Source organism: Pongo pygmaeus, chromosome 7 (genome assembly GCF_028885625.2).
Source record: "Pongo pygmaeus isolate AG05252 chromosome 7, NHGRI_mPonPyg2-v2.0_pri, whole genome shotgun sequence".
Lineage (NCBI taxonomy): Eukaryota > Metazoa > Chordata > Mammalia > Primates > Hominidae > Pongo > Pongo pygmaeus.
In genome coordinates this window covers 38015640-38039240 of record NC_072380.2, presented here as the reverse complement: position 1 = coordinate 38039240, position 23601 = coordinate 38015640, and the positions used below count along the sequence as shown (strand labels likewise).

The window sequence follows — 23601 nt, the reverse complement described above, 5'->3', positions numbered from 1 at the left end:
TGTTTTTTGTTTTGTTTTGAGATGGGGTCTCACCTTGTCACCCAGGCTGCAGTGCAGTGGTGCGATCTCAGCTCACTGTGACTTCTTCCTCCCAGGCTCAAACAATCCTCCCACCTCAGCCTCTGGAGTAGCTGAGACCACAGGCATGTGCCACCATGCCCAGCTAATTTTTGGGGGGGGTATTTTTGGTACAGACAAGATTTCACCATGCCGCCCAGGCTGGCTGGTATCGAACCCCTGAGGCTCTCCAAGTCACACTATCACTTGAGAGAGTCATGTCCTCTCTGGCCTCCACCAGACTGAGTAACCAGGAGTCCCTCACAAGGTAAACTGCTGACAGTGGAGAGCCAGTGCTTGTCCCTCAGGTTAGCCAATGTCGCCATCTAGAGGCAATTCAAAAGTCTCTTGCAGCAAGGGGTAACTATTTTTGTAATTCCTGAAATGTCCTTTTTCTTGCCCTTAGAAGTTCAGAATCCCTCTCACCCACGGTGTAGCTTTGGCTGCGTCTGTGACCCCAGGGAAGCCCTCCTCCAAAGCCAGGCTGGCACAATGCCAAGGCACCAGCACAGCTGCTTCCTGTCGGTTCCAATGCCCCTGCCTGTTACATTCACTCACTACACCAGATCATAAAAAATAAATCTTTTAATTGCTTTGTAATTGGCACAGATGGTATAATTCAAACTCACATTTTTATTTAATAGACTCTGAAATATCACACTGTAGCTCTCACTGAAATAATACAGGAATCATAATGTTTAAGTTTACAAAAGTACATTCGGCAGCAGCATCATGTTTTGAAAGTTACTTGTAAAATCAAAGACTGGGGCTTCAAAAAATAAGAGAAAAAGCCATCTGGAAAATAAAAAACAAGCCATACTGAAGCCATTTGTCATGACTATTAGAGAATGGTGTTTTTGGGTTTTTTGAAGATCTTGCTGCTTTATTAATGATCCAGAAGAGTTGCACAATTCTGGCTTGTAAATACAGTGGGGAAGCTGTAACTGTGCCTGGAAAGTGCTTCTCAGGACAAGGAACGTCAAAGCCAGGCTTTGTTGAAACCATGTGCCTGAAAAGGCTTTGAAGGACTCTTTCGTTTCTTAGGAGTAATGAGATTCACTGGGTTTTGATTTAAAAAAATCACCCTAAAGAGGATTATAGTGGAGGAGATAATCATTAAACTCTCATCACTGTAGGTCCCAGAGGAAAAACGCAAAGTCCTGTCTCTTCAGGATGATGTCAGAAAGGCCCAAGTCCTGCTTATGTTATCCCTTAATTTCAGGGATACCACAGAGTGGCAGTGACACAAGCTCTCACTACCAAATTAATTTTTTTTTTTTTTAAGAGACAGGCTGTCTCTAAAAAAGGTGGGGGGTATTATCTGCATATTAAAAGGTTGCTTTAAGAAATGTGACGGCATCTATGAAGAACTCCCCAAGAGATCAAAGCCTTGATGGACTATTGGGACTTTTTTTTTTTTTTTTTTAAGGCAGGAGTACAGTGATGCAATCATAGCTCACTGCAGCCTCAAACTCCTGGGCTCAAGTGATTCTTCCACCTCAGCCACCATGCCCAGTTAATTTTTAAATTTTTTTGTAGAGACGGGGGGACTCCTGATGTTGCTGAGGCTGGTCTTGAACTCCTAGGCTCAAGTGATCCTTCCGCCTCTGTCTCCCAAACTGCTGGGATTACAGGCATGAGTCACCATGCCTGGCCAGCAACAATTTGTGTTTTGAGAATTAATCCGAGCCATTTCCTGAAGCTACCTATACTGCCATTCCACAGTTGGGAATATCTTCACGCATCTACCGGCTAGGGAAGAATCTGGGGGCAGAAATCACCTTATTCCAGAGCAGCAATTTAGATGATGTAGTAGGAGTTTGTAGGGAGATGTTAACCATAAGGAATTTCCTATTAAAATGAGATGAAAAAGGGGAATCCCTCTGACTTCCACGATTATAGGCATCAGTGACCAAATTTTAACCTGGAAAAGGCATTCATGGATCAGTTCATGCTCCTGGGCAGAATTCAATATTGAACACGATTCCTAGCTATTGATTTGGTATGTGTTCTGCAGAAATGTTTGAATTTCTCAAACTCAATCCAAAGCCACTGCCTGAAGCAAGCTTCCTATGTCAGAGACTAAGCACAGATGGTTTCCATCAACACATGTGATCATTAGTGCTCTCCACAGGTCACAGGAGAGCAGGACTGCGCTGGGACACAGGGAATATCGAAATGAAAATCTAGGTTAGTGCACAGTTAGTACTCTCAGTATTCCCTGGCTCAGTGCTCCTGTGCCACCTCCAGCGGGGCCTTCACATCTGCTGCGCACTTGTCCGGGGCGGGTTTCTTTGAGTAATCCCGCTCTCCAAAAATCATGCTTCCTATTCGGACATTTGTAGATCCTACTTCAATCTGTGGGAAAAAAGAGAAGGTATCGAGGACCAGGTTTAAAATAATAAAATGGAGCCAGTGCTGAAGCTGTGCCCCCATTCTGGCTCTCAAGAGCCTTCTATGGACCGGGCGCGGTGGCTCACACCTGTAATCCCAGCACTTTGGGAGGCCGAGGTGGGCAGATCACGAGATCGGGGGGTCGAGACCAACCTGACCAACATGGAGAAACCCTGTCTTTACTAAAAATACAAAATTAGCTGGGCATAGTGGCGCATGCCTGTAATCCCAGCTACTTGGGAGGCTGAGGCAGGAGAATTGCTTGAACCCAGGAGGCGGAGGTTGCGGTGAGCAGAGGTTGCGCCATTGCACTCCAGCCTGGGCAACAAGAGCGAAACTCCATCAGCCTGGGCAACAAGAGTGAAACTCCATCTCAAAAAAAAAAAACAAAAAAAAAACAAAAACAAACAAAAAAACGAGCCTTCTATGAATAATAACACAGCCGAAGATGGCTTCAGGATGATTGTTCTCCTCAGAGGTCAAATTGCCTCTGAGGGTGTATATAGGAAACAAGTTGGGTTTCTCTGGATTTCCAGTGGTTGGGGAGTAAGGCTGGCACTCAGCTAGGAGGGGGTCAAGGACATTAGACGTCCAGTGTGGGACGCAGCCGCACAGCACAGCCCACTTACCTTTCCAATGTGCCACGGTCAGGTAGATGAAAAAAATATCCTTATAATTATCTGATCAAATCCCATTTTACTTATCAATGCAGTGTATTTTTGCACTGTTTTAAGAAATACAATTTTCCAGAAATGCAAGTTTATATTTTGATTTTTGAAACTTTATCAAGTTATTTGCTATTTCAGAAAATCATGTATTTGCATTGCCAATCTAGCACACCTGTATCAGTTGATATTTACAGCTGTTGATGTATACATAAGATTGTTGGTGAATCTACACATAAGATTAAGCCTCGGACGGGTGCAGTGGCTCATGCCTGTAATCCCATCACCTTGGGAGGCCGAGGTGGGTGGATTACCTGAGGTCAGGAGTTCGAGACCAGCTTGGCCAATACGGCGAAACCCTGTCTTAACTAAAAATACAAAAATTAGCCGGGCATGGTGGCAGGCGCCTGTAATCCCAGCTACTTGGGAGGCTGAAGCAGGAGAATCACTTGAACCTGGGAGGTGGAGGTTACAGTGAGCTGAGATCGCGCCACTGCACTCCGGCCTGGGCAATAGAGTGAGACTCAGTCTCCAAAAAAAAAAAAAAAAAAACATGAAGCCTTAGGCTGCTTCATCGTGATTTGCTGTGATACAGCCATGCCCACGCACTTATGTAATGAAATGCCTTTCCAAAAATTATAGCTTAATTTCTTATTTTCCTTTAGACTACACTTACGGAATTATGTTTACAATTTATGGAATTACATTTATAATTAATTTCTTATTTCCATTAGATTACACTTATGGAATTATATTTTGTTTTAAAAGTTCAGATGTCAGGCTATAATTTCTATATATTTCTTTTCTTTTTTTTTTTTGAGATGGAGTCTCGCTCTGTCGCCCAGGCTGGAGTGCAGTGGCATGACCTCGACTCACTGCAATCTCCACCTCCTGGGTTCAAGCGATTCTCCTGCCTCAGCCTCCTGAGTAGCTGGGATTACAGGCGCGCGCCACCACGCCCAGCTAATTTTTTTATTTTTAGTAGAGATGGGGTTTCACCATGTTGGTCAGGCTGGTCTCAAACTCCTGACCTCAAGTGATCTGCCCGGCTCGGCCTCCCAAAGTGTTGGGATTACAGGCGTGTGCCACCACACCCGGCTCTTTTCAAAAAAGAAAGGGCATGGGGAATGGGAGATGCTGGAATAGCTGAGACTGGGTACCCTACTGCCATCCCAAGGCATTTCCAAGGCTTCTACAGCAAACATCTGCTCTTGTGTCAGCCTTTCAGACCCCCTACCCCCCACTCCTCGAGGCAGACAGGGCACTGGCAGGACACTCACCGCATGCTGGAAATCCACGGACATGCCCATGCTCAGCTCAACCTGGTCAGCAGGGATGTTCAGCTTTTTACACAGCTCCTCCCGGAGGGACAATAATAGCTGACAGAAAGAGATGACACCTATTTTACTCCTGCCTTCTCTAACGATGCCCAAAAGTGGCTGAATCTGAACTTCTCTGACAACGGTTATGTATTCCTTATGATTTCAAGGCCTGTCAAAATTGCCAGAAGTTACTGAAAGTGTTTTTTGTGAACTATCCCACTTTCGAGAAAACTATTAGTCACTGGAGAGGAAGAAATCTCATATTCTCTAAAGACTATGTTTTAGCCAAGTTCAAGTTGAGTTGATAAAGGTTTGTGGGGCTTTGGGAACCTGTTCTTCCCTTTTCCTTCTGAGAACAGTTCAGAAGAGGGCTAGAACACTCGACAGGCAGTGTCTGGGATGTCTCTGCAATCCCCACTGCAGCCAGCCCTGCAACAGCACTCCAGCACCCTGCTTCTTCAGCACATGAGCAATCTCCCCGACCCCCCAGTACCTGGAAGTCTGGATTTGGTCCTTGACTAAGATCATGCCCAAAGCTTCCTATGGTCATCAGCCCCACAAACTCCAGGTTAGGACACTTGGCGTTTATGTGCTCCACGATGGCTATGGTCTCTGAAGGTGGGAGGCCATGTTTACCTTCACGAAAAGAAACGGAAAACAGGTATACTGCAAGGGTAAATGGCCAGAGGAAGGCTCCATTTTCCTCCCTTCCTTATGACAGAAGAGGTGACCCCCAACAAAAGAACCTCTTGAAAGAGCCTCAAGTCCTAAAGAGTAACTTTATACTTGGGGTTTTCTATGTTGCTCTGCTTCTGGTCAGGTTCTGAATTTCTCAAGAAAAGAGCTATCAGTTGGATTCTCTTTCCTCCATCTCAGGATTTCAGCTGAAAACAGCTAGGAGACATGGAAAAGAAAAAATCTTGCTTTTTAGGGATACCAGGAAGATTTGCATTGCCAAAATGCCAGACGAACCTGAGAATTACTTTTCTAAATCAAGAATTTTTATAGTTTTATTAATTTGAGTTGCAAAAAATTTAAAATAAAGTACATGTTAAATATTTTTGGCTATATATTTGCAAAGTTTAACCGAACTTTCTAATTAACAACTGGAGGGGAAATCTGCAGCAAGCAATTATTTGTTACACAGTTACAAGAGCTATTGATATTGTCTTGCCCCCATTTATTAGGCGGAGATGCTAGTAACATTTACTTCAGTCTTTAAGTAGGGCATATTATAGCTAATTATCAAGAAATGATACAATAAAGACTTGACCTATAGTTGATTTCAGATTTCTATTGATAATTGGGATTTAAACCCAGGCAGTCTGACTCTAGGACGTTACCTAGAAGACAGATGCCTCTACTGTGTTCCTGCATACTAAGATTTGGTGAATACTGGTGCTTTGATGGTTGCAATCAAATGCCTGATCTGTATACATTTATTCTTAACGAATAGCTAACAACATGTGTAGGGTTCTGTGCTAACAACGTTGCCTGGATTATCACATTCAGTCCTAACCACACCCTCTGAAGTAAGCATTCTCATGATACCATTGCCAGAAAAGGAAACTGAAGTACAGAGAGATTTGGTAACTTATGCAAGGTTACAATACTGGAAAGTAGTGTAGCTGAAACCCAGGGTCTGTCTGATTTTAAAGCCCATGCTTCTGTTCACACTATGTTACACTGTTAATCCAAGCCCCATAAAGATATTCACTGACTGGTTGCTCACCGTAATTTTTTTTTTTTTTTTTGAGCTGGAGTCTCACTCTGTCGCCCAGGCTGGAGTGCAGTGGTGCGATCTCAGATCACGGCAATATTCACCTCCTGGGTTCAAGGGATCCTCCTGCCTCAGCATCCTGAGCAGCTGGGACTATGGGCGCACACCACCATGCCTGGCTAATTTTTGTATGTATAGTAGAGATATGAAGTTTCACCATGTTGGCTAGGCTGGTATCGAATTTCTGACCTCAGGTGATCCACCTGCCTCAGCCTTCCTAAGTGGTGGGATTACAGGTGTAAGCCACCGCACCCGGCCCACTCACAGTAATTATCTTCCATTCTCTCCCAATGCAACATTAAGTAATTTTTTTAAGATCTAAGAGTATTTATATACTCTTAGGTCTTAAAAATTTAAAACACTCCTTGTAGGAGTGATGGTGACCTTTGGGGATTTTCAGATGAAAGTTACAATCCCAGGCCGGGTACAGTGGCTCATGTCTTTAATCTCAGCACTTTGGGAGGCCAAGGTGGGTGGATCACCTGAGGTCAGGAGTTCAAGACCAGCCTGGCCAATATGGCGAAACTCCGTCTCTACTAAAAATACAAATATTGGCTGGGCGTGGTAGCGCGTGCCTGTAATCCCAGCTACTCAGGAGGCTGAGGCAGGAGAATCGCTTGAACCGAGGAGGCGGAGGTTGCAGTGAGCTGAGATCGTGCCACTGCACTCCAGCCTGGCGACGGAGTGTGGCTCCGCCTCAAAAAAAAAAAAAAAAAAAAGAAAAAAGAAAAAGGCTGAGCACAGTGGCTCAAGCCTGTAATCCCAGCAATTTGGGAGGCTGAGATGGGCAGATCACTTGAGAGGTCATGAGCTTGAGAGCAGTCTGGCCAATGTGGTGAAACCCCATCTCTACTACAAATACAAAAATTAGCCAGGCATGGTGGTGCACGCCTGTAGTCCCAGCTACTTCAGAGGCTGAGGTGGGAGAATTGCTTCAACCCAGGAGGCAGAGGTTGCAGTGAGCCGAGATCGTGCCATTGCACTCCAGCCTGGGCGACATAGCAAGACTCCGTCTCAAAAAAACACAAAAAAAACCAAAAATAAAAAACGAAGTCACGGTCCCCTTCTTGAACTCCCCATCCATTCTTCTTCCCCTAAAATTAAGATATAATGAACCATGATGTAGTAAAGAATGATATATAGACTGCTTTGCATGTCATTATGCTACCTAGATCACACATAAAACAGCCAACTTAGAGACCTGTGATCCTGTGATTTGTTTCTATAACCTTATCCATTAGACACTTGGGCCCACCCATTCTCCCTAAGCTTCAGCCATCCTAAAGGAAGAAAAATCTACAATTCAGGTCTGGTTACTTACTCTCTTCTCCGCTGGTGTTAATCTGGACCATAACCTTTAACCTTTCAGGAGAACCTTTTTTCTGCCAGGAACTGTTCACTTTGTCTGCCAACTTCACAGAATCCACTGTTTCCAGCATGAAGAGATTGGGGACAGCTGTAATGAGACAGAGGCAAGGTAGTATTCCTTATTCGCTCTATTGCAGCAAATAACATGCAACAAATCTCTGATTTGTTAGAGGAAAAAATATGCCAGGAAAAGAGAAACACAGTTAAATCTCAGTTCCTCTAAGAAGACAAATGTGGCAGTTTTACTAGATACAAATTCAAATGTCAGACCATCCCTGGCTAATCAGCAAAGGTAAATAAGGGAAAAGCTGACATACATGATCAGGCAGCATATACATCCATACGTTTCAAGCTGTTAACAGACAGATTCCTAGTAAAAGGCTTGATCTATGTCTCAGTTCAAACTGAGAGAAACAGGTCAGGATGACAATGAAGAAAGGATGACCAGTGGAAGCCAAGATGCTTCCCCAGCATATCACCACATTCTTCAACTTTCTAGGATGAGGGTATTCTTATCCAACAAGGACATCACAATGACCCTAACACTGGCCAGGTGCGGCGGCTCACACTTGTAATCCCAGGTGGGTGGATCACCTGAGGTCAGGAGTTTGAGACCAGCCTGGCCAACATGGTGAAACCCCATCTCTACTAAAAAACTGCAGCAATCCACAGGACAGATTATCACAGTTTACTTAACTATTCTTCTTGTTAATGGATATTAGATTGTTTCTTATTTTTTATTACAAAAACAAAGCTTGGATATAGAACTTGGTGCTATGTACAAGTATTTCAGATGGGCAGTTTGCAAATATTTTCTCCCATTCTGAGTTGTCTCTTCACTTTGTTGTTTCCTTTGCTCTGCAAGAGCTTGTTTTTTTTGGGAGACAGAGTCTTGCTCTGTCGCCCAGGCTAGAGTGCAGTGGCACAATCTTGGCTCACTGCAACCTCTGCCTCCCGGGTTCAAGTTATTCTTCTGCCTCAGCCTCCCAAGTAGCTGAGATTACAGGCGCCCACCACTACACCTCGCTAATTTTTGTACTTTTGGTAGAGATGGGGTTTTGCCATGTTGGCCAGGCTGTTCTTGAACTCCTTACCTCACAATCTGCCGGCCTTGGCCTCCTAAAGTGCTGGGATTACAGGCGTGAGCCACTGTGCCCAGCCTGCAAGAGCTTTTTAACTCGATGTGATCCCATTTGTCCATTTTTGCTTTGGTTGCTTGTGCTTTTGGAGTATTTACTCAAGCAATCTTTGTCAAGGTCGGGTGCAGTGGCTCACACCTGTAATCCCCACGCTTTGGGAGGCTGAGGAGGGCAGATCACTTGAGGCCAGGGGTTCAAGACCAGCCTGTCCAACACAGTGAAACCCTGTCTCTACCAAAAAATACAAAAATTAGCTGGAGGTGGCTGGGCATTGTGGCTCACGCCTGTAATCCCAGCACTTGGGGATGCCAAGGTGGTCGAATCACTTGAGGCCAGGAGTTTGAGAGCCGTTTGGCCAACATGGTGAAACCCTGTCTCTATTAAAAATACAAAAAAAATTAGCCAGGCCTGGTGGCACATGCCTGTAATCCCAGCTACTCGGGAGGCTGAGGCAGGAGAATTCCTTGAACCTGGGAGGCAGAGGTTGCAGTGAGCTGGGATCACGCCGCTGCACTCCAGCCTGGGTGACAGAGCAAGACTAGAAAGACTAAAAAAGAAAGAAATATACATATATGTATTTGACTTCAAGTGATCCTCCCACCTTGGCCTCCCAAAGTGTTGGGATTACTGGTGTGAGTCACTGCATCTGGCCTCAAGAAGCCTTTATGGAAATGAATTGAGCTGTGAGGTTGAATGAGTATAATGGATCATCCAGAAGGGAAAATGGCACTAAAACAACAGTTCTGTTAGGCTTTCCTGCCCCTTCTATGCCTGCTGGCTCCTTCCCCCCTCCCTCCTCCCATCACCTTTACATATTTCTAACATGGCTGGGTGCAGTGGCTCACACCTGCGATCCCAGCACTCTGGGAGGCTGAGATGGGCGGATCACCTGAGGTCAGGAGTTCGAGACCAGCCTGGCCAACATGGTGAAACCCCGTCTTTACCAAAAATACAAAAATTAGCCAGCATGGTGGGGCATGCCTGTAATCCCAGCTACTTGGGAGGCTGAGGCAGGAGAATTGCTTGAACCCAGGAGGCTGAGGTTGCAGTGAGCCGAGATCATGCCACTGCATTCCAGTCTGGGTGCAGAGTGAGACCCTGTCTCAAAACAAACAAACAAACAAACAAACAAAATTTGTCCAGACGTCTTGGAGAGTTTCCTCAATGTTTTCTTTTAGTAGTTTCAGGTCTTAGATTTAGGTTTAAGTCTTTAATCTATTTTGATTTGATTTTTGTACATGGTGAGAGATAGGAGTCTAGTTTTATTCTTCTGCATATGGATATCCAGTTTTCCCAGCAGCATTTATTGAAGAGATTGTCCTTTTCCCAATTTATGTTCTTGGCACCTCTGTTAAAAATAAGTTCTCTGTAGATGTACAAATTTATTTCTGGGTTCTCTATTCTGTTCCATTGGTCCATGTGTCTGTTTTTACGCTAGTTTTGGTTACTATAGCTCTACAGTATAATTTGAAATCAGGTAATGTGATTCCTCCAGCTTTGTTCTTTTTGCTCAGGATGGCTTTGGCTATTATGGGTCTTTTGTGGTTCCATATAAATTTCAGGATTGTGTTTTTCTATTTCTGTGAAGAATGTCACTAGTATTCTGATAGGGACTGCACTGAATCTGTAGACTGCTTTGGGTAATAAGGACATTTTGACAATACTGATTTTTCCAATTCATAAGCATGGAATATCTTTCCATTTTTTCATGTCCTCTTCAAATTCTTGCATCAGTGTTTTATAGTTTTCATTGTAGAAATCTTTTACTTCTTTGGTGAAGTTTATTCTTAGGTATTTCATTTGTAGCTATTGTAAATGGGATTACTTTCCTGATTTCTTTTCCAGATCATTCACTGTTGGCATATAGAAATGCTACTGATTTTTGTACATTTATTTTGTATCCTGCAATGTTACTGAATTTGTTTTTCAGTTATAATAGTTTTTTGGTGGAATCTTTGTGTTTTTCTAAGACTCTACGGTTTTAGAATCTCCTGGTAAGACGAAGGAGTACTCATTTACTCACTCCCTCAAAACACTGGATCTTAGCAGTCTTTTTGATTTTTTACAAATCTGATTAGTGATTTTGTATTTCTCTGAGGATGAATATTTTTCATTTGATTACTGGCCTTTTGTATTTTTACCCCTTGTAAACTGCCTCAGTTTTTGCCTATTTTTTTTTCCCTATAGATCAAACAAAAAGATTTGTAGCTCTTTATGTATTCTAGATATTAACCTCTTCCCTCTTCAAAAATATTATTTTTCTTCCACTCTGTGCCTCCCTTTTGCTTTGACATGCAGAAAGCTTTAATTTTTGTGTGATCAAATCTGCTAGTTGTTCTTTTAAAATTTATTATTATTATTAATATTATTATTATTATTAGATAGGGTCTCCTGTGTCACCCAGGCTGGAGTGCAGTGGCACAATCACAGCTCACTGCAGGCTTAACCTCTCGGACTCAGGTGATCCTCCTACCTCAGCCTCCCAGGTAGCTGGGACTACAGACACACACCACCATGCCCAGCTAATTTTTTGTATTTTTAGTAGAGACAGGGTTTTGCCACGTTACCCAGGCTGGTCTTAAACTCTTGGGCTCAAGTGATCCGTCCGCCTTGGCCTCCGAAAGTGCTAGATTTACAGGTGTGAGCCACTGCGCCTGGCCTAGTTGTTTTTTTATGGTTTCCAGATTTTATGTCTTGCTTAGAAAAGCCCAAGAAAATAAAAATATTTTCCTGCATTTTATTCTAATACTTTTATAGCTTTTATTTTCAAGTTAGATTATTTAATCTAGCTGGAATTTACAACTCAATAATGAAAAGACAACTCAATTTAAAAAACATGCAGAGGACTGACTAGACATTTTTCCAAAGAAGACATAAAAATGGCCAATAAGCCCATGAAGAGATGCTCAACATCATTCGTTATTATGAAAATCAAAACCGCCGGGCGCCGTGGCTCACGCCTGTAATCCCAGCACTTTGGGAGGCCAAGGTGGGCGGATCATGAGGTCAGGAGTTTGAGACCAGCCTAGCCAAGATGGTGAAACCGCATCTCTACTAAAAATACAAAAACATTAGCTGGGCGTGGTGGCGGGCGCCTGTAGTCCCAGCTACTCGGGAGGCTGAGGCAGAAGAATTGCTTGAACCTGGGAAGCAGAGGTTGCAGAAAGCTGAGATCGCACCACTGCACTCTGGCCTGGGCAAGAGAGTAAGACTCTGTCTCAAAAAAAAAAAAAAAAAAAAAAAAAAAAGAAAATCAAAACCTTAAGGAGATACCATTTCACATATTTTTTGAGTCCAATATATCTCCTTTGTTGACTTATTAGCTGTAACTCTTTATTGTGTTATTTTATTGGTTGCTTTGGGGTTTAACTTACAACAGTCTACCTTCAAGGTGTGTTATACTACTTCACACAGTTTAAGAACCTTACAATAGTGTGCTTCTGTTTATCCCCTTCTTTCTGTTATCGTTGTCATGCATTTTGCTTTTACATAGTTATAAATCCCATAACACAGTTATTTTGTTTATATAACATATAATAAGATTAATAGAGACCCAGCCTTCAAGTAGGATTTATCCTAGGAGTGCAGGGTTGGTTTAACATTTGAAAATCAATAGGCCGGGCGTGGTGGCTCACGCCTGTAATCCTAGCACTTTGGGAGGCTGAGGTGGGTGGATCACAAAGTCAGGAGTTCGAGACCAGCCTGGCCAACATGGTGAAACCTTGTCTCTACTAAAAACGTAAAAAGTTAGCCAGGTGTGGTGGCATGTGCCTGTAATCCTAGCTACTTGGGAGGCTGAGGCAGGAGAATCGCTTGAACTCGGGCGGTGGAGGTTGCAGTGAGCCGAGATCACACCACTACACTCCAGCCTGGGTGACAGTGAGACTCCATCTCAAAAAAAAAAAAAAAAAAAAAAAAAGAATATCAATAAATGTGATTCATTCAACATGTTAACAAACTAAAAAACTGTATAATCACTTTGATACATTAAATGCATCTGACAAAATTCAGCATCTATTCTTGATAAAATCTCTCAGCAAATTAAAATTAGAAGGGAAATTCCTCCTTATGTGCCCACTCTCTGCACTTCTATTCATAAAGAAGTAAATAGGGAAATATACAAAGAAGTAAACTGTCTTTACTCATAGATGACATGATTATTTATGTGGAAAATTCAATGGAATCTACAAAAAAGCAACTAGAACTTAAGTAATTTTAGCAAGGTTGCAGCATACAAGATCAACATACAAAAATCAAGTATATTTCTATATGCAGGTAGAGTATCCCTTATATGAAATGTTTGGGACCAGAAATGTTTCCATTTCAGATTTGGGATTTTTTCAGATTTTGAAATATTTGCATATACTTAACCAGTTGAGCATCTCTAATCTGAAAATCTGAAATCCAAAATCTTTTTTTTTTTTTTTGAGACAGGGCAGTGGTACAGTCACGGCTCACTGCAGCCTTGACCTCTCAGGCTCAAGCAATCCTTCCACCTCAGCCTCCTGAGTAGTTGGGACTACAGATTCATGCCATCATATCTGACTAATTTTATTATTTTTTGTAGAGACGGGGTTTTGACATGTTGCTCAGGCTGGTCTTGAACTCCTAGGCTCAAATGATCCTCCTGCCTTGATCTCCCAAAGTGCTGGGCTTACAAGCATAAGCAACTGCCTCTGGCCGAATTAACATTTCTTTTCTTTCTTTTTTTTTTTTTTTTGAGACAGAGTCTTGCTATCCCCCCAAGGCTGGAGTCCAGTGGCATGATCTTGGCTCACTGCAAGCTCCGCCTCCCGGGTTCACGCCATTCTCCTGCCTCAGCCTCCCGAGTAGCTGGGACTACAGGCGCCTGCCACCACGCCCAGCTAATTTTTTGTATTTTTAGCAGAGATGAGGTTTCTCTTATGTCAGCCAGGATAGTCTTGATCTCCTGACCTTGTGATCCACCCGCCTCAGCCTCCCAAAGTGCTGGGATTACAGGCGTGAGCCACCACGCCCGGCCTTTTTTTTTTGTTTTGTTTTGTTTAGAGACAAGGTATTATTCTGTCACCCATGCTGGAGTGCAGTGGTAAGATCTCGGCTCAATGCAGCCTCAACCTCCTGGGCTCAAGCGATCCTGCCACCTTGGCCTTCCAAGTAGCTGGGACCACAGGTGCATGCCAGCACACCCAGCTAATTTTTTGGTACTATTTGTAGAGACAGGGTCTCACCATGTTGCCCAGGCTGGTCTCGAACTCTTGGGCTCAAAAGATCTGCTTGCCTCAGCCTCCCAAAGTGCTGCGATTACAGGCATGAACTGTCATGCCTGGCTCCAATGAGCATTTCTTTTAAGTGTCATGTCAGTGCTTGAAAGTTTCAGACTTTGGAGCATTTTGATTTTCAGAAATTTGAAATTGGGATGCTTATAACTTGTACTAGCAACAATCAGAAGTTGAAATAGAAAAATACATTTACAATAGCATAAAAAATATAAAAATTTTGGAATAAATCTGAGAAAAGATGTAGAAAATCTATACAATGAAAACTATAAAATATTACTGAGAGAAATTAAAGATATAAATAAGTACTAAGGTATACCTTGTTAATGTGTTAAGAGAGTCAATATTTTTATGTGTCAAAATGTTCCCCAGTTAATCTAAGATACAATACAATCCAGCAGGCTTTTCTTTTTTTCTTGTAGAAATTGAAAAGCTGGTTTATATGGAAATGAAGAAGACCCAAAATAGCTAAAATAACTCTGAAAAAGAACAAAGCTGGAGGTTAACAGTACCTGATTTCAATAATTATTATAAAGCTCCAGTAAATCAAAGTAGCAAGCTACTGGTATAAAGGGAGACAAATACATCACTCACTAACAGAGGAGATCACTACCAACAGATAGTCCAGAAATACATCAAAGGATATCTGATTTTTGACAAAAATGCAAAGGCAGTGCTATGGAAAAAGGATAGCCTTTCTAACAAACAGTTCTGGAACAACTGGATATTCATGTGCAAAAAAATGAACTTGGATCCATATCTTCTACCATATACAAAAATTAACTCAAAATGGATCATGAACCCTAATAAGACCTAAGACCATAAAGCTGCCAGAAGAAAACATAGGAGAAAATATTTGTGACTTTAAGATAGGGAAAGATTTCTTAGACACGATGGCAAAAGCACATTCTTTTAAAAAAACAAAAAACAAAAAACAAAAAAACCCCACAACTGATAAACTGGGCTTATTCCAATTAAAAACTTTCACTTTTCAAAAGACAAGCCATAGACTGAGGAAAAATATGTGCAAAGCACTTATCTGATAAAGAACTCATATCTGGAATATGTAAAGAACTCTCTTGTCTCAACAGTAAGAAAATGATCCAATTAGAAAATGGGCAAAATACTTTTAATAGATACTTCACCAAAAAAGATATACAGATGGCAAACATGAAAAGTTCAACATTACTAGGCATTAGGGAAATGCAAGGACACTACCATATACCTATTAGAATGGCTAAAATTGGGGCGGACGCAGTGACTCACACCTGTAATCCCAGCACTTTGGGAGGCTGAGGCGGGCAGACTGCCTGAGCTCAGAAGTTTGAGACCAGCCTGGGCAACACGGTGAAACCCCATCTCTACTAAAATACAAAAAAATTAGCCGGGTGTGGTGGTGTGTGCCTGTAATCCCAGCTACTTGGGAGGCTGAGGCAGGAGAATCACTTGAACCTGGGAGGCGGAGGTTGCAGTGAGCTGAGATTGCACCATTGCACTCTAGCCTGGGCGACAGAGTGAGACTCCATCTCAAAAAGAAAAAAAAAAAAAAAAAAAAAAAAGAATGGCTACAGTTTTAAAAGACTGACCATACTAAGTGTTGACAAGGATGTGGAGGAACTTGAACACTGCAGGTGGAAATGTAAAATGGCACAACTACTTTGGAAAAGTTTGGTAGTTTCTTAAAAAGTTAAACATACATAATGGGTACAGAGTTTCAGTTCTGCAAGATGAAAAGAATTCTGTAGATATATGGTGGTGATGGTCACACAACAATGTGACTACAAAATGCCACTGAACTGTATGCTTAAAAACGATCAAGACAGGCCGGGTGCAGTGGCTCACGCCTGTAATCCCAGTACTTTGGGAGGCCTAGGCTGGTGGATCACGAGTTCAGGAGATTGAGACCATCCTGGCTAACACGGTGAAACCCCGTCTCTACTAAAAATACAAAAAATTAGCCAGGCGTCATGGCAGGCGCCTGTAGTCCCAGCTACTCGGGAGGCTGAGGCAGGAGAATGGCGTGAACCCGGGAGGTGGAGCTTGCAGTCAGCCGAGATCGCGCCACTGCACTCCAGCCTGGGCGACAGAGCGAGATTCCGTCTCAAAAAAAAAAAATTAAAAAAATAAAATAAAATAAAAAAAGATCAATTCAGTAAATTTTATGTTTGTTTTATTGCAGTTATAAAAAGTTAAACATAACACTTAACTTGTGATTCAGCCATTCTATTCCTATATATTTATTCCAAGAAAAAGGGAAATATATCCATACAAAGACTCGTACACAAATATTCATGGCAACTTATTTGCAACAGCCAAAAATCAGAAGCAACCCAACATTCATCAACAGGTGAATGGATAAACAAATTGTAATATACTTATACAATGGAATACTACTGAATGATAAAAAGAAATGAACCTTTGATACAGGTATGAACATGATGAATCACTACACTGAATGAAAGAAGTCAGACAAAAAGAGAGTACAAACTTCATGATTCCCTTTGAATAAAACTCTAAAAAATGTAAACTAATGTACATTAACTGTGACAGAAAGCAGGTAAGTGGTTCTTGAGAAAGAGAAGTGGGACAGGTAAGAGAGGGATTACCAAGGGACAGGAGGAAACTTTTAGGGGTGATAGATATGCTCACTGTTTGTTGTGATGGTTTCACAGGTGCAAACATACATCAAAACTCGTCGAATTCTATACTTTAAATATGTGCAATGTAAGTCAATTACCCCCAATAAAGCTGTTACAAAATATATACAGGTTATTTAAATTTTTATACCTTAAGGGAAATAAGTTCAGTTACTCAAGATCTCCATGTCTTTCTTAATTTTATTTTACTATGATTCTTGTTTTTTTTTTTTTTTTTGAGATGAAGTCTTGCTCTGCCACCTAGTCAGGAGTTCAGTGGCGTGATCTCGGATCACTGCAACCTCTGCCTCCCGGGTTCATGCGATTCTCCTGCCTCAGCCTCCTGTGTAGCTGGGACTTGACAGGCATGCACCACCATGCTCAGCTATTTTTTTAGAGTTTGCATTTTTAATAGAGTTGGGGTTTCACCATGTTGGCCAGGCTGGTCTTGAACTCCTGACCTCAGGTGATCCGCCCACCTCGGCGTCCCATGGTGCTGGGATTATAGGTGTCAGCCACCGCACCAGGCCTACTTTACTGTAATTCTTAATTTTACTTTACTATACTTACTTTACTGTATTGTATTTTATTTACTGTAGCCTTTTATTTAAAGGAAAAAGAACAGGAATGTCTCTTTTGCTAGTTAAAAAAATTTATGGGCTACAATTCTTTATAATTTTTCTGAAAGACCACCAAATAATAATAAACATGAGGTTGGGTAGGTTTCCAACTATATATAACCCAGAAAATGGTGAATTCATTCTGTTCTTGGCATGATGTTTTCTCCTTTTATTAAGAACTCAGACTTTCCTAAAGAAATTCCAAAAACAAATGGTGAATTGGGGCTATTCTAAAAGTTGCTCTCTCTTCCATAAAGGGTAGTAGAAGCAATACAATGACAGAACAATTTTGTTTTCATGTTTAATTTTATCTTACCCATCAATTTGTTGACATTTTGTTTCTGTAGGTGGCCAATAAAGTGCCATTTGATCTCAGGACACAAAGACAGAATCTGAGGGGAAAAAGGTAACCATGTGTAACTCAGATTTTATAGAGGCCTTGCTGGCTCAAACGCCTCGTGCACTGCCTGTCACCTTTCACATCCACTCTCTGTTCCTTAAATGTAATAAACTATCACAATCTTCACCCGGCCTCCTAATGAGGTAAAAGGATAGAGAAAAATCTAAGGCTTCTGTTCTGTTTTCCTTCCTTGTTCCCATCAATTCCCTCCACCTTTCAGATATTGCCCATCCGGGATGAACTCATTTAAGCTTTCAAATCTTGAAAAGATCCAAGATTACAGCAAGCTCCTGAAACCACCATTTCCAAACAGCCACTAAGGAGAAAACGACAGTCTGAACAAAGAGAAAAATCTAGCTGAGAATTACTTGGGGCTCAAGGTGAAAGTTGACATTTCTAGCCCTGACCCAATCTAAGGTCAACCACCCTAAAACTGCTGTACAACTCAACCACTAGGATGGGTCTAATTTTCAACTAAAGAGCCAAGATTTAGATACAAATTAAAGAATTCAGCTATCTACTTACTTTAGGATTTGATGCTTTTTCTAGCAGTTCCTGAACCTAAAAGGTCAAAACAGAACAAGTCAGAAGCCTGGTAATCATGATGCTTCCAAAGGGCTTCAGGAAAGGGCTCTTACGTAGTTCTCGCCAAAAGTACGCTGCCCATGTCCATAGGCCTCGATCACCATGTCTGCAGGTTTGGTTTTGCTGACCGCCACTAGCCGGGGCTGGATGGCTGGGAGATCCTGCCAAGAGGGAAAGAGCCATATGAGTGAATGTTTGGGAACAGTATCCCAATGAATCCCACAGGATAGATCCTGTAGGATAGACAGGCATTGATCTCAACTTGGCATTAGGTAAGATCCATTTTTTCAACACTGTAGGCAGATCAATATCAAATAGTGGTGATCATGATCAAATGTTTTTTAGGGGCATGGCGTCTCAATCTAATATGTTAGTGATGTCAATATTTAGCAGAAGAAATGTCTCTCAGGAGAGCTGGGCAAGTTAAAGCAGTATTTCCTGTAAGTGTGGTCTTTGACCAACTGCATCGGCATCACCTGGGTGAGAATTTCCTTTTTTTTTTTTGAGACAGAGTTTCACTCTTGCTGCCCAGGCTGGAGTGCAATGGTGCCATCTCAGCTCACCACAACCTCTGCCTCCTGGATTCAAGCGATCAAGTGATTCTCCTGCCTCAGCCTCCTGTGTAGCTGGGATTACAGGCGTGCATTACCATGCCTGACTAATTCTGTATTTTTAGCAGAGACAGGGTTTCCCCATGTTGGTCAGGCTGGTCTTGAACTCCCGACCTCAGGTGATCTGCCCGCCTCGGCCTCCCAAAGTGCTGGGATTACAGGCGTGAGCCACTGTGCCCACCGGAGAATTTCCTTTTTAACAATCTCTCCAGATGACTCTAAGACATACTAATGTTGGAGGCTTAAGAATAACTTCATTAACAGAAGGCTGCACTCTAAGTAAAAGAGAGGTCACTTCTGGCTTCTGAAACCCAAACGTTAGCAGTTTTGGCAACTCATTCTAGTCCTGGTGTATCATTACACCATAACACTGCCCCATTTACTCTAAAAGTGGCCCACTTAGGTAACTAAGTAATTGATTGTTCAATCTGTGAATTAAGAACCAGTGGCATGGCCAGGTGAGCCACACGCCTGTAATCCCCGCACTTTGGGAGGCCGAGGTGGGTGGATCACCTGAAGTTAGGAGTTCGAGACCAGCCTGGCCGAAATGGTGAAACCTCATCTCTATTAAAATGCTAAAACTTAGCCAGGTGTGGTGGTGGGCATCTGTAATCCGAGCTACTTGGGAAGCTAAGGCAGGAGAATTGCTTGAATCCGGGAGGCCGAGGTTGCAGTGAGCTGAGGCTGTGCCATTGCACTCCAGGGTGGGTGACAGAGTGAGACTATGTCTCAAAATAAAACAAAAAACAACAGTCTGGCCAACATAATGAAACCCTGTCTCTACTAAAAATACACAAAAAATTAGCCGGGTGTGGTGGTGTGTGCCTGTAATCCCAGCTACTCAGGAGGCTGAGGCAGGAGAATTGCGTGAACCTGGGAGGTAGAGGTTGCAGTGAGCCAAGATCGTGCCACTGCACTCCAGCCTGGGCGACAGAACGAGCCTCCGTCTCAAACAAAACAAAACAACAACAACAAAAACAAAAAGAAAAGAACCAGTGGCAGAACTAAGGCTGCGACACAAAAAATTCTGGATTCAGGATCAGACCTATGTGACATCCTCTTACGACCACTATACAAAGAGCAGGGGTTCTATGCGTTCTGCTGCCACCCAATCCACATAGAAACAGTAAGAGAAGAGATTTGTCCTTGCACGATTCAGTCTTCTTGTATCCACCACCCCCTGAAGTTTTCACAGAATCACAGTGTTCTCAAGGACGTGACGGAATCAGATCAATTAGAAAAATGTCTCCTCTTCTTTCCTTCCACAGCAATGCGTAACCAGCCTCGTTTGAGTCCAAGTCGTGACTACTGGGAGTATGCTGATGATTGACGCTTTCCAGAGTTACCCGAACAGGCAGCCCATCTGCCTGAGAGTTCCCCTGAGAGAACCTCCAGGGTGATGTTTATTAGGGGAAGCCCTAGATTTTTCTTGGAGAATCACCGAGAATCACAGAATATTAACATCAGAAGAGATCTCAGAGCTTTCAGAGCTGAGAGCCGGAATAGTTACCTGACTCGTTCAAGGCAACGTTTAAGGAACAGTCAAGGAAAGACTATAATACAGGTCTTGTCTTCAGCCAGCATAATCAGAGAAACCTGTGACGTCTCTGTTAAGGTCAGTCTCATTCCACACCATTCAGCTTAAACTTGCACTGAGGTGGGCAGATTTTGATTTTTGGTCTAATCAAAGTCCAAGAGGATGTAATATATATATATACACAAAAGACGAAAGCTCCCCTTAACCGGCTTGGGATTGGACTGCTCCCTCCTGCCCCACAAACAAGTGCCACTCTGATGTCAGCGAAGTCCGGCCAGTCCACCCTCACCTCGGCCTCCGGGCGGCACTGGCATTTCTTGGGCACTTAGCAGGTGAGACGCTGCCACACACGCGATCTCGGGCGTGTCTGGCCTCCGCGGGGTGCTCTTGTACCCCCGTCTCCTCTTACCGTCCGTGGGCACAGGCCTGGCCCCCCTCGCATGCGCCAAGGCTATCGACCCCGAAACGACGCGGTGCGCAAGTGGCCACGATACCTGGACACTAAGTCATTTTCCCGAGGTAGCGGTACCCTCTGCTCCAACGAAGCCAACCTCCAGAAAACCTAACAGACTCAGGGTAAGGAGGCTGGGGAAACCCTTCGCTAGCCTTTCGGTGGCCCTAGGCGGCCGACCGGTCCCGCCTCTCTGGGAGACCCCTCTGCGTCACCGTGACGACCCATTCCCAAGCAGGTGTCCCTCTTCTCAAGGCGGCCGCCCACCGTCCCCACGCAGCCTCCTTCCTCACCCGCGGCCGCAGCGCCACAGCCTGCTGCACGCGCTCGTTCACCGCCCGCAATGCGCACCCGACTCCCAGCTCGGCCGACATGCTACCAGCTCTCCACATCCCCCGGGGACCGACGCCGAGCCCCACGCTCCCGGCAGCCCGTGGCTCACACCATCTTCCGGTTCCGCCCAGTTTGCGCCGTGTGAACTAATCATTGCTCACCATCGAGTCGTCTCAGCCAATCAACACCCGTGCAGCGCAGAGGCCCGCCTCCAGGCGGCGGCCATCTTGGGGAGGTCACCCGCGAACGTGGAAATGGAGCCTAGGGGCCGAGGTTTTGCGCGCCTGGTTCCAAGGGCCTCTCCCCGTGTGCTCTCCTCTTTCCTGCGCCTCAGTCGCTGCCGTCCCCCCACCCCCAAGGGACTTTTGTGAGGCAAAAACGCATCCTGTACTCGGGGGATCCTGTTCCCTTTCAAAACGCCTTTCCAGGCTTGCCCGTTCCCGGCTTTCTGGGAGCGGGGACCAGAATTAGAAGCCACTGGGGCGGGAGCCAGGGCTTTTCTCTGTCAGATGATTCTTGCGAGGAACCCCTAAGCGATACGAAAGGAAACTCTTCTTTCTTCTTTTCCCTAAAGACACGGCGTGATTCAAACGTATCGTGATTTTTGTCATCCTTCAGACCACTGCTGTCCAAGAGAAATATAACGCCATCCACCTGTGTAATTTGGAAGTTTCTCATAGGCACATAAGTTTAAAAATTTTAATGATATACTTTATTTAATCCAATCTATCCAAAGTAAGATTTCAACATGCAATCAATAGAAAAACTAAATGCGATATTTTAATTCTTTTGAAAATCGTATGTGTTTCTGAAACCCGGTGTGGTGTTGACTTGCATATGCCTCAATTCGGGCCATCCCTATTTCGAGAGGTTAGCGGCCACCTGCGGCCAGTGCTGTCGCATCAGGGGACACAGGCAGCATGATTATTACTATTATTATTATTGAGACAGTCTCGCTCTGTCACCTAGGTTGGAGTGCGGTGGCCCGATCTGGGCTCACTGCAACCTCCACCTCCCGGGTTCAAGCGATTCTCCTGCCTCAGCCTCCCCAGTAGCTGGGCCTACAGGTGCGAGCCACTGCGCCCAGCCCACAGGCCGTTTTAGATGGTCTAGCAGGAGCTCAGCACATTCAGTTGGATTCTTTTTTTGACATGGGGTCTCACTATGTTGCCCAGACTATCTGGGACTCCTGGGCCCAAGCAATCCTCCCACCTCCGCCTCCAGAATAGCTGGGACTGCAAACGGGCGCCACAACGCCCTGAATTTGATTCTTGAGTCCCCTTCTGTGGGCAATATGGTTATAAACTTGATGAGGAGCCAGGCCATGCAAAGAATAACACAGAATGCTACATAGTCAGGTGGTGAAATAGTAGGTGCTATGGGCAAGGAGAAGGAGATCAATTTTGTTAAGGAAAGCACTCTTGGCTGCAATTTCTGTTGAAAGATTCTCAAACATTAATTCAACTTAATGAAGTGGGATGCTATTATATTAGAGAAATGGCTAATGTTTGTTCTTCAGGTGGTCTTGTCTTGAGGTGATGGGGTTTATTAGAGCTTTCCGGAAAGAAGGGGCAACATTCTTACTCTCTCACAATTTTTCCCCAGACTCCCAGGAACAGAGATGGAATTTCACATCTTCTGCTCTGGGAAAATCACATTAGGCAGAACCTCAGATCCTTAAAATAAGGGACTTCTTTTTGGGAAGTCTCTGGTCATTTACCCTGGTACACATTAACTGGGTTATCTGCAAACTAGGACTGCCGACATTAGGAGTAATTGTGTTCAAATAAAATGTCTCTGGACTTGATACATTTGTACTCCAACCAAAATGATAAAAAGATTTAAAATGACCAGAATGGCCCTTTGTGGTGTGAGCATAATAGATGCTTGCTGTAGAAACACAGGTGGGAAGGAGCGAGCCAGCAGTGAGTGATGGGGAGGACAGAGGGGATCACGGTGATGGGATGTGTAGAGGAAGGATTGGGTGAGATAAAACACTTCAAATAATGTGCTATTTGGAAAACATTTTAAAACCATAAATACCTCACAGATCTAGGGAATGTATAATCCAGGTGTTAGGTCACTATGACAACAAGTAGTTGTAGCTTCATTTACTAGATTGGGCCTCTATTCTTTTTTGTGTTTTTTGAGACGAAGTCTTGCTCTGTCACTCAAGCTGGAGTGCAGTGATGCGATCTCGGCTCACTGCAACCTCTGCCTCCTGGGTGCAAGCGATTCTCCTGCCTGAGCCTCCCGAGTAGCTGGGACCACAGGCATGCACCACCACGCCCGCCTAATTTTTGTATTTTTAGTAGAGATGGGGTTTCACTATGTTAGCCAGGTTGGTCTCGAACTCCTGACCTCGTGATCCACCCGCCTCGGCCTCCCAAAGTGCTGGGATTACAGTCGTGGGCCACCATGCCCGGCCAAGGACCTCTATTCTTT

General features: G+C 43.8%; 1 protein-coding gene across 1 annotated transcript; it reads right to left on the bottom strand.

Annotated features, from left to right (window-relative positions):
* Positions 1-624: 624 nt before the first annotated feature.
* On the bottom strand, positions 625-21320 carry PLPBP (pyridoxal phosphate binding protein). Its single transcript, XM_054498820.1, is given in 8 exon segments — positions 625-2415; positions 4397-4495; positions 4932-5074; positions 7540-7674; positions 17556-17631; positions 18165-18200; positions 18278-18385; positions 21117-21320. Coding segments are annotated over 8 exon segments (933 nt in total). The 3' UTR covers positions 625-2283.
* Positions 21321-23601: the final 2281 nt, after the last annotated feature.